At 38.0% G+C, this 12471-nt stretch overlaps 1 protein-coding gene across 1 annotated transcript in view; it reads right to left on the minus strand.

Moving 5' to 3' along the window:
• Positions 1 to 12471, minus strand: part of LOC106013516 (VPS10 domain-containing receptor SorCS3) — a 28506-nt gene continuing 16035 nt past the window's right edge. Inside the window, exons 4-9 of the mRNA XM_013089462.2 lie at positions 11311 to 11466; positions 7970 to 8040; positions 5975 to 6033; positions 5052 to 5179; positions 575 to 670; positions 1 to 231 (exon numbers count right to left, since the gene is read on the minus strand). Coding sequence (XP_012944916.2) covers positions 34 to 231; positions 575 to 670; positions 5052 to 5179; positions 5975 to 6033; positions 7970 to 8040; positions 11311 to 11466 — 708 coding nt within the window. The 3' untranslated portion in view covers positions 1 to 33. The remainder of the gene's footprint in view (positions 232 to 574; positions 671 to 5051; positions 5180 to 5974; positions 6034 to 7969; positions 8041 to 11310; positions 11467 to 12471) is intronic.

Here is a 12471-nt window from a genome sequence, read left to right on the forward strand (position 1 = left end):
ACAAAAATCAGATCCACCTCATCTCATAATAAACTAAATAATCAACAGACAAAAAAAACTGACCTCATGAAAATCAATGTCGAAGTCGTTGGGCAGTAAAGTATGGTAGACATTTTCCAGGCTGAGTACGTAGAACTGGCCAGTTGCTTCAGAGAGATACAGGTTGACCTGATTACCATGATTGACAGCCACAAAAACTTGACCATCATCAACATCCAGCAACATAAAGTCCTGAAAAAAAATTTATCAAGTCAGATAAAATTAGAAAGCTCTAAATCAGTTTTACCCAACAGTTCATGCTTTAAAACAATTTACTGTGATAATAGGAGACTGCAAAATATATGAGTTGCTCCCCTTATGTTTTGTCTTCGTCCATTTGCTTATTTGCTTTTCTGACCCACTCCATACTTGCTTTTACCTTTCAACAATTAGGCTGGCTAAAACACTCAAAAGTTTTCCTACAGTACACAGAGCTCATATACACAGGGATTTCTATTATGCTTTTGACTACTCACATCAATGAAAGAAAGGATTGGCACAATAAACAACATCTGTTATCACATGGTCAACTCACATCTGTTTTCAAGTCACTCGGGAAGTAGGCTCTCTTAAAGGGACCTCTCTTATAGGAAACCAATAAATAGTCTTCCGATTCCATGAAGTTTGACTTCTGAAAGAGAAACATTTTGTTGAGTGATTTTGTGATTAAAACCAAACATTTGACCTAATTTTTTCTCCCATTACATGAAACTATAAATAATCACGGATATACAATTACATTTTCTTTGTTCACACAATTTCAAAGTGTCACCATAAAAAATCTTCATCAGAAATCCAAGTAGGCAGTTCAGTGATAAATTCAAAGTTGTTAGATTTTGATGAAAACAGGCTCAAATGAAAGGTCCTGCCACACTGATCACAGTGCTTTTTGAATTTTGTCAATATCTGTATTGGTTGAGAAGGTAAGGGATTTTTTCTACTTTATTTTTCGCTCAAAATCTGGTCCTTTTTCGCAATGTGTTTTGCAACTAAAGGTGGACAAAAATTGACAAAAATGTACATATCTTCGCAACCAGTAAAGATATCTTCCTGTTTTTTTTTGCATCAAATTAAACGTTATTATCTGTACTTTCATATAAAAAAAAACATACAAAGTTTAGTGTCATAAATCTTAGGCTTGTTTTAAAGATAAAGAATATTTCTAACTGCTAGAAAAGTTACAAAACTGCCAGGCAAGTGGGGAAAAAAGATATCAAAAATTGAAAATTGGCTTAAATTCAAATCAAAATATCTCTGGCTCCACTAGTCGGATCTGCCAAAGGAAGAAGCAATTTTGTAGATGATTTAAAATCTACAAAACATGTATTGAAAGTAGTGGTCATCACTAATTAACGAAACAATATTCGCGATTTTCTGAGGACACCAAATCGCCGTGCGCTCACGGTTTTCTACCTGAGGCGAGGGGCCGATTTCGCCGCTAGCTGATCTCGTTCACTGAACTGCCTAAATAAACAATAGCAAAAATGATTTATACCTAATCAAGAAGGAATATTGGAATGCTCTGAAAAAGAAGCACACAAATCAAAACGAACCATGAAATCACCACAGAAGCAAACATGAATACCACTCAGAATGAAAACTAGAAATATTCTTTACAAAAAATTTGCATGAAGTAGATGAGATGAACCAAATACTTTTTAAACTTTAACACTACCAGTATCAAAAAAAGAAAGACAGAGATGCACATGAAAAGAAATCTTGGGACTGAATAGAGTTTTGTCCCAATATACTTGCTCCAGGTTCAAAAACCTGTTTATGAAACAGCCTGAATCTGCCTCAAATCTGATCTTGAACAAAATGATAAGAATTATCTGGCCAAGTACTACTCAATAACCTACCACGCATTACAGGAGCTGGGAATGAGGAACGAGAGAGTCTGAGAGGGGAGTTCAATAAATAGGCAACAAAACAAAATAGATTATGAACACAGTTTATCATCATGATCTCCCATTTCTCTTCAGTAGCAACATTATGGTTACCATCAGCATGATCCTCATTTTCACTTATATCATTATCTGTAACATTAGCATTTCCACAATTTGTGGATCCGTACAGTTAAATGAGTTTTTCCTTTTGGTGTTTCTCCAGACTCAAACGAAAATTTTCCTATAATACTTTGGTTCGGCCATTGTTCAGCACAATTTTGTATTTAGCTTCAACTGGCAAAGATGTGGCACCCAAAAAAAATAAATCCGGCACAGCGCCGAAAACTGGCCGAAATCGTGCCTCTTAGTTTCCCAGGCCAGCGACATCTGGAAGTCATTAAATCACTGTCGGAATCGCCGCATGCCGGGTTACGCGGGCGTCACTGGCCGCTCGATTGCGCATCAGTTACAGGCGGGCAGGTCATCGCGTAATCGACACTTTTGATACTAATTATCGGCAGTATCCTCACTCTAACCACGAATTAGTCCATACAAAAAGAAAAGAGCGAGATTCCCCCTCTCAGTCTGCGAAAACCCGATCTCAATGCGACGATATTTGCTGATGTTACAGTGTGTGCAAAATGTTCTCAATTTCATCGAATTTAATATGTGTGTGCTGCACTTAATTCACTTTTAATTTTCAAAGTTCCTGCTCAATCTCAACAAATTTTGGTACATGCACTGATGACATATTTGAACTTTACAAGTGTAATTTTCATCATTGTTTGAAGAATAGTTATTTCAATATTAAGTCGTTTACATCTGATTCTCATCCAGTGCCTTGTTATTTGGCCCCTGCAACTGTATATTCTGGATTCTATGCTGTTATAAATTCAACAGTTCTCCATTAATTTAATAGATTTTTGTTTCTATGAAAGACAGACACATTTGTGCTTACTGTGTATAAATTATTTCATCTTTGTTGACTGAGCTATGTTACGATATTATGTAGAATCCATTTGCCCGAGATTCATTTCTAGCAGGTTTACTGAAATCTCCCAATGGAACACACACATGAGAGAAATTCCTCCTCCCTGAATGAACTTTGTTGCGCGTTGCGGGTGTAAGAACGTGACTAAAGTACAACAGAGGCTGAAAAGAAAGGCTAGGACATGTGAGTCATTGCAAAGGGAAATTTTATGATTCAATCATTGTTGACAACGAGCACATTATAGGTTGATTTTCGACTCTCTCAAACAAGCATACAGTCAAATTCATAATGACGTCTCACACAGCGCACCTATTCCGAAAACCTCTATTCCAGCAATTCAGAAAGCAATAGACACGTACATGAAACTGTACAGAAGACATTTTCCAAAAAAGAAAATCCCCAAACAGCACATTTTAGAACAACACTGCATTCCATTCATAACACAACACGGCTTTGACCTGGGCCTGCTGGGAGAACAAGGAACCTAAAGCTGTCACCAGTTTATTTCAAAAATTGAAAAGCGGGCTCAAGGCATTGTAAACAGTACGGAAAAACTACAATACTTTATGATCGCACATTTGCTCCAGACAGCACCTTCACTGCGCATTGAGGCTGCAGGCACCGAGAAACAACCCCGGCGCCATAGATAAGCGTATAGATGTACAAGATGTGTAAATAGATCTGTGTCATTAATTTAATGAAAGATACTGTAATGTGAATTTCATCACAAGCCCAACGAATTTGGCTGTTGAGCAAAAATACAAAAATGTGGATTACTAATCTTCCAACAATGATGTCCTTTGGTAAGTAGATGTCCACATTAATTGTCTTTATTCAGAGCGAGTCTTAGTGAATTTTATCCAGTACTTTGGTAGTTACATAACTTTTAATTCGGTGTATATTAACTTAATTACCACATAATAGACGGCTGTATTTGATCACATGCAGTTAAAAAATTATACTAGATATCATTGTAGCGTTTTCACAAACTACATTGAAAGTAGAAACTCAAAGATGGAACAGTATGTGTATATTGATAGCCCTGCTTTCATTCATGAGCGTTGAAACAAAACTGTGTAAAATTGTATGTAACCCTGTGCGTGGAGTGAGCGCAGGTAGACTGACCAGTAGCTGACCCCGGTCACGCTGACCTAGCAGCGTACAGCCTGGCGAAACTAAATGACCGCTGATTCGGCGCTGTGTCAGACACAGGCCAAGACAGATGAATGTCAACTACCATCATCTCTAAAACTTTTCTCAATGCCTTAAAAAAACACACATTATGCAATGATCCCCTGATGGGCATACACAAGGTTTAACAAATGTGCTATCAAAGTCTACATTATGCTTTAGCAAACACACTGCTGAAGAGCTAATCGACACTACTCTTATTTTGCCTACAGAATCCACATTGACATAACCCCTTCATTGCGTTATGATGTATCATGAAAATACGTAAGTTTTAGTTTTGTGCCATACCATGGACATTACAGAAATTGGCAAAAATTGCTGCTCCTGGTTGTCTTTAAGACGTTACATATATGTCACACTAATCATCTGGCTCTAATTCTTCTGTACAGAGTTTGAATTATGCAATAAAAATGCCCATATCAGTATCAAACAGGCTAGTATTAGTTTACTGCTAGACTTGCAAGCCACTAATTAACACGCGACTAGTCTCTTAATATGTAAACACCAAAATGACTTAAAAAGGCAGAAAATTTCACTTTTTGACTCAGATTTGCAAGTATGGGTAGTAGGATAGGGGATATACCGAATGAGGAAAGAGGAAAATAACATTATCGAAGACCTGGGGTCCAAAGTATGTAATGAGTGGGCTAGATCTAGACAGTGAGTCCACTAACACAGAGACATGAGACTGCTGTCCTGGCCAAGGAGCTTAGACGAAAATCAGTGCTGACAGTAGGAACGCACATCCTCTGGCAACGTAGGGGTTGAAACAAAAGTAGTGGACATGCTTTCATGAGAACTGAGGCCTTGAGTCTCTTACAAAAGCATGCATTACAAGACAGAACTGCTTCCAGAAGTGAACTTGCATAAAAAGCAACAAATTATCATGCCACATATAAAATACTAGTGACCTGAGAATCAAGTATAGAATCTATTGCACTTACTTGAATGAACATGTACTCCTTGTGCACTTGCAGGGTACCTGACAAAAAGGGCCCTACACCCTGTACGTCTTCTTGTGTCCTGGTACATTTTGGAGCGATGCAAGATTTGTAGATGGCTTGTGATGGTGCTGAAATGAGCAAAACCAATTAATTTAAATGAACAAATAATAGTAGGTGTCTTTTATTTGACACCCCTGAAGGATCATATGTTAATGGTTAAATTACTATAAAAAAAGGTCCCTGAAGCTTGAATATATGGATTACAACACTATTGGCTGGATATGAAGATAGTATTAGAAACTTATCATGAAACAATTTGCAGTCAGCTCTCCACAGCAGTCACCTGTACTAAAGGCCACTGTTTCGTGGCACCCTTGTGCTTTTCCTTTATATTTTAACCTGTTTATAACAGTCCCTGTCCGCTGGGGTCATGGTAGGTCACCCGACAAGTTGGTCTCAAAACTTGCTTGTAGCGGTCACTCGCTATAAAACTTTTCCACATACTCGTCCCCAAACTGAGTGTGTACACTCAATCAACGCAAATAAGCTCTTATGATAGACAACAAGTTTGATGGAAATGAAATGGAAAGATAAAATTAAGATTTCAGATTTTACGCCATCCGTTGACTTTGTCAAATTTAGTAAGTGACCATAACTCAGTCATCTGTTTATAACGATCACTTTTCTCTGTGATCTAGAGTGACTGCTATGGATAGGGTCTACGGTGTGTTTAAAAAAAATTCTTTTTGTAAAAGTAAACCAGTCTCATAATGCCCAACTGTTTTCTTTTGATGCAAACATACTTGACAGAAACAACATCAATATCTTTGTCCACAGAATTTTAAAAATATGATTAGGTACTGATTAAAATGACAAATTAGAGGAAGTTTTCTACTTCTATACTCTACGTTTACAGTTCATACTTGAGCCAAGTTCTTCCATGTGAACCACATCGACGTCTGTATCATAGTCGGGATGTCCCCTGTGCAAAAAAGAATAAATATTGTTACTTCAAAACATTTTACAAAATTATCTGAAGGAAAGCTTGAATTATTTCTCACAGCGCACCAGCAGTGGAATTTTAGTTGACGCCTGGGATTCCCCATAGAGAACATTATCTCCTTGGTGACTTGAGGTCAGCCAGACACCTCAAATTGTTGGTACTTTTCCAAATGAACTTTGAGGTGTAGAAAGGTATTATTAGTAATCACCATCTCACCAATTCAGGGCATGCGATTCTGCTTTTTTTTTTGGTTTTTAAAAAAAATAGTAGAGGGCTTTACAGCGCTCGCAACTGCATAAGGTCATATGAGCGCCAAGGGGTGGATGTCAACAGAGAAGTCTTTACAGGGAATCAGACTTATTCTGCTCACCTCTCTAGCTTCAACAGCACAAGGTCTGCTTCGACTATCAAGGCACCCCAAAAGTAGCAGGTCACAAGAGAGTGACAAACATACAAAAAAAGTAGAGGAAAAATGACAATAGTGAGGATTAGGAAAGAAAAAGCAGCAGTTCCCTGTTGTAGATCAGGCACAGTTATGAGCGTGACATGAATCAGCCCATTTACATTTCTACTGTGCTTCAACGAGAAATGTCCCCCCTTTGAGAATGGCCTAAAGACACTACAGTCAGTGGCACTCTTTGAGAATAATAGAATGGAAATATTTACTCCTTAGGTTATTCTAAAGTATACTCTACAAGCCAGCCATGTCACATTATGACTGGTTTTAACAGAAGATGAGAAGAAGAATTGTTATTAAAATTTATTTTTTAAAACTCGGAAGTACCCATGAGTAGGCATAAATAACTGAACACTGTATTCATGAACCTTACACAAAATAAAATGTGTAAGGGTTGTTTTTTTTATATACAGTGAGCCCTTCAATTATAATTTCTTCTTCTTCTGCATATCCCTGTTAGAACTAAGGTATAGTGTTCGCCTGTTCAATCTCCACAAGCATTGATTTTATTTCTCATGTTTTTCACACCACTCAGCCTAGGATAGGTAGGTTAGAGCACCAAGCATTTTTTATAAGAATGAAAAATTTTGGAGGCCCCAAAAGGAAGCTTCCCATCTTAAAGATCCCTTAGCGATTCGAAAATTATAAAAGTAGGTCCTTCTGGCCATCATCCGGGCAAAATTCAAAATTAATTCCAGCCCAAAACTGAAGCCACTCTGGTCAATATAAATACTGAGAGTACCTTCAAAAACAGCATCTGGCTGCCTGTCAGGTACGAGATGATTCTAGTCTTTAAGTCAATAAAACTGAAATGTGCATAAAAATTAATTCTGCACTGTGAGATTTATAAAAATCTTCCAGTCAATTACCCCCTGAGGATGAGGAGGAGGAGGAAGAGGAGGAGGAGGAGAAGAAGAAGTTTTAGACACACAGCAGAAAAATATTCAAACCAACGACAGAGAACATCAACACAATGTAAAGCAGAAAGGGTATGAGAAAATCATGTAATAAGCATTATAGATATGCAGTTTACAATCCTTTAACGTTTTCATTGAAAGAGAAATACAACCAACCACAAAACATGCCAGAGTAATAATGTGCAAACACATTTAATCAATTTTCAGTGATGTCTTATCATTTTATAATAGTCGTTAAAAGCACAACAGCATCTGTCTCATTGGCTGACTAATAAAGTTGATCTTATTTTAAGCTATCTTACTTGAGAGAAGTAAACCGTAACTACATCACAAAAATAATGTTATTTACTGAATTTCATCAGCAGGGAAACATTAAAATGGAGTCATCTGATTTTTAAATTATGAAGACTGAGGTGTAAAGCATTTTCAAAAGAATACATGACAGTCAACTTGAGGAGGAAGAGCAGTTGATCACCGAGCAAGTAGACAAAAATATAAAACAAATGGATAGAAAAGCCTGAATAAGACTCACGGATCTTACCAGTAGAACTTGGGGGAAACATTCTCTGCCAGCATTGTCCAAGAAGCCGCAAAGTCAAAGGAAACATAGAGCTGAGGAAACACAAATTACCTTTACTATAATTTTAAGTTTCTCATTAAATTGAGCTCTGTATCCCATTGACAATGACTGTAAATATTTGTGCCTCATGAACACAATTTAGATCATATGAAAAGCTGGCAGCTTTGAGATCAGCCAACCCTGGTTAAGTGGGATACAGCAACGCAGAAAAAAAAAGAAGATAATAAAACAGTATTCATCACCAGAGAATTGAGCTCACATCTTTTCCAGTAACAACAAAGAGTCTTTTTTTTTTTTGGTAAGTGTTTTACGGCGCTTGCAACTGCATAAGGTCATATGAGCGCACGGGACACACTTAATATTTTCAGTTGGGCCCTCCAAGATTTTTCGCCCTTGTCCGAGAAAGCTAGGTGGAGATCTTTCCTACCAAAAGATCAGGGGTGCGGCAGAAAGACAGCAGTAAGGAGGAGCCTAGGAGTAGCAGTAGAAAGGCTGCAAAAAGAGTCAGGAGCCCAGAGGAGGGGGCAAAGGAGGTGAGGGGGTGGGGGCAGAAAGCAGATGACAGAGCATTGCTGGAGAGCAGGAAAGGAGGTGAAAGGAGACAATTTTAGAGAAGAAAATTTTTCGGTCGCTACCCGGATTCAAACGCGGGACCTTTGAATGAGAGGCCAACACCTTAACCTCTAGGCCACGAGAGCCCCCTCACAAAGAGTCAACTCACTACAACCTTGATGCCAGTCCCCACTGACAACATTACATATGTTTTATATGGTGTAATGATTAAAGGTTTTGTACTGAAGACCAGAGATGTGGCAGTAACCTTCAAACATATTGCGAGTAGAGTTGGAGTAATTGCAACTTTTCATTTTTCTCGTGAAGAAAAAATAGCTTTTTGTTTGTTACTCAACTGACTACAGAGCTTTATTGCTGCTAATGAAATTAACGATGAGCCTCCCCTTCCAAACAATTTTCATGAATACTTCAACAGGCAAGTGGCTTCCTGTGGAGCTAAAACAAATGTCTAATCCAAATTTGGAGAAGCACAGACATTCTCTCACAGTTTTCAATATGTTATCATCACATAATTGTTATTATTGAGCTTTCTATTGTGCTCCCTGAACTCAGAAAGGTAATGGGAATAAAATGAAAGGTAGCAAGAGGATATAATACAAGTAAAAGTAACACGAGAAGCCCAATTTGATGAACAGCATGTAAATTAAAGAGAAAGCCCGTAAGTAACGAGAAATTCTATGGACAGCCAGCAAAATGCAACAGTAAAGGACTTAAGCTGATTCATCTATGTGGAAATGTCCTCTCCAGCACGCCTGGCTCTTATCATTAATGGTTTTTTTTGCATAAGAACATTTTTCCTAAAATGGTCTGCATTAATTGTACACGGCAAAGATTTTCTGACAGAAAACTGAATTTAACAATGCGCCTTATCACGTCGGGACCACAGGGGTCAGCTTCCTGTCGCCGCTCTGTCTGGGCTGACTTCATTTTTGGTACTTTTCAACGTACAGTTTTAGGTGTATCCTTGTATTTATGGTAATTATCATTTAATGCACCCAAAGAACCCATTTCTGCTCTTGAGACCCAAAAAACAATAGACATTGTAACTTGTCTGGTTATTTTGTTAGACGCGCTGAAGTCCGTAATGCTAAATTGTAAAATTGTTAGTACAAGAGTGAATGAAAAAAAATCAATATAAAATAAAAAGCACGACAAAAACTGTCAAACTTTTGGAACATGAACGACATAACATTGGTGCAGATACTCAGAAAAGATGGTATCTGCGCGTATAATAGGAAGCTGTATTTTTGCAACTTTATCCATCTGGCACACAATTCGCTATGAAGTAATTCCTCCAAATCCAACTTTATGTGCCTAATATAATCGGGAACAGATGCATATTTTCTCTAAAGTTTATCAAAATTACCCTGATGTCTCTCTATGAAAAAGTGCAAACCGATTTTAGTGCCAGAATACATCTACAACAATGTATTACACGAACAGTGGGCTATCGGTTACACTCCATAAATTATTCCTTATTTTTCTTAAAACACTAGATCTAGGTGTTGTAAGTTGACTGAATAACAGGGATGACTTCACGTGATTGTATTATAAGAATAATTTCTAGCTTTCCAGTGACACTGAATCAGCACCAGGCTTTTCCAGCTTGTATTTTCGTTTCTATAGCCATTTGCAATAACTGACAATGTTCTGATTTCTTTACATTCATAAGTGCCGCGCATATGTCCGACACAAAAACTAAGAATGAATGTGTTAGCTGTCATTATTTTTATTCCATACAAGAAGTTAATCTCTACCCATGTATAAACACACTTTTGTGATTTTTAGAAATCTCATAATATATCTTTCTTAGTTGTATGCAGACACAGCATGATTCATGAACAAACGCAAAGTAACTTTCTCTTGTTTAATGGTAGGACAAGAGCTAACGCTGAGTGTCTTTAGTTAAAAAATGCAGATGTGCATCTTTCTTCTCTTATAACTTGACTATTACTACTCGCGCAGATTTAAGATTTCTCATGGTAAAAGACATGATATTTGTAGTCAATTTAACACAGATTTTGGAGAGATCTGTCATGCCTTTTTAAAATAAACAATAATTTATTCATAAGTATGTAACTAAAATAGGACAAATTGAGTACTCTACAAACACTTATCTAGAACAAAAACTGAGGCACAGAAATTAACCATTCTAACGCAGAATAAATCTCAAGACACTGAACTTTTAGAACATGCGCGTAATGGTTAGCTGTGTGGAATGGGGAAAAAGTTATATTGTTTCAAAACTTAGACAAAAATACGAACTTCTTAACCGACAGCAGCAAAGTCGCTTCAGGGCTCATTAACCCCGTTACCCTGAGCCGAGGAGCTCCGGCAGGCTGCTGAGTCACGCTAACTAAACGTGACAGAATCGGGCAAAAAGTGACGCCGTGTGTAAGGCTGGTGCACCTGAGATTACCAACAACTGAGTAGTCCTTGGACGGAGATTTGGGAAAAGTCAAGGTGCAGGGTTAAAGGGTTAATTGATCTATCACTACATGTAAAAGTCAACAGTTTACTACAAATACAATTCTGATCTCAGAACAAGATATCTCTGGAATTAACGCTACATTTTCATGCACCTAAATGATTTTCAGACAATCATTTGCCAATAGAATGTTGATTAAATTTCACTGCAACTTTTCTCCTCTACTGAAACTTCAGATTTGAGCTAGGTAACTTATTCTCTTGGATTTAAGGCACAGAGGAAATAAACTAGAAGCCGCTACCTGTCTATGGCTTAAACTGTAGAGGAGCAGTTTCTTATCATCCGAGGGGTGTGTCAACACAATGTCAGGGTCTACAGGCACACTGTGGTGGTGAACATGCTCCAGCTCATCTGCAGTGGTGTACAAAACACGGGCTTGCACATCTGTGAACAGTAGCTGAAACACCAGAAAACACAAAAGGATGAATCATAGCAGGGATCTTTTCAGATTTTTTCCAACCATTCTGTGGAAAGGGGCTACACAATTTAATAAAGGGTAAAAAATTTAGTAATTCGTTTGCAGTATCTGGATAGTAAATGAGAAAAGAAGTAAAGTATAACGTTCCCTTGCTGATGTGTGTTGATCATGGCAATGCCCAAAGAAACAGCTTACAGGTCCTTTTTTTTTGTTTCATAGTTTAGGATATATATGTATATCTATCAGATGACAGGAGTTACTTTCAAATAAAAAATTTGCGTGTTATCGAAAGATAACTGGTATTTTTACAGCATGATGTATTATTCAAGCAAGAGCAGACACAGTACTTGAGTGATAATTTAAAAAAACAACCACAACATAAAACTATAAAGTGCAGGGGACTCATTCATGAACAATCTATACATATCCAATGATGTTGTAACATACAACCTCAGTGAGCATTATATACACCACTTTCCACCCATTTTTTAATGCATTTCTTAAATCCAACAGCCTCTATCAAAGATCCCAGTCACTGGGACACACAAAAAAACCCCAGGTTGAGAGGACCAAGTCCAGATGTACATCACAGAGCTCTGTGGACTCAGCTCATCCTATTCAGCTCCCTCATTGCCCTATATCTCTATTCTCAGGTGAAATAGACTTGTTGGCAACAGTAATGCCTAGGCCAGGGCAAGATCGACTCTGGGATCGATTCTTTCGACTCCAAATGAGGACTCAAAGAATCGATCTTGTTCCATGTTCCCAGACTCTAAGCTTCGAGTCCGCCCAGGGTCGACGCCTCCCGTCTCCTTTTTTTTTAGCCTGGTTCCTAGCCTAGACTCCGAGAATCGAGGCAAGAATCTAAATCTCTACCTCACTAGCCTATTACAGTCCTGTCATGGGATAGGCCTAGGCCTAGGGCTGTCCCACCCCACAGTCGAGTTTTTTGCTTCAAAACAGACACCGCACCAGGACGGGACT

This window comes from Aplysia californica, unplaced genomic scaffold (genome assembly GCF_000002075.1).
Source record: "Aplysia californica isolate F4 #8 unplaced genomic scaffold, AplCal3.0 scaffold00025, whole genome shotgun sequence".
Taxonomy (NCBI): Eukaryota; Metazoa; Mollusca; class Gastropoda; order Aplysiida; family Aplysiidae; genus Aplysia; species Aplysia californica.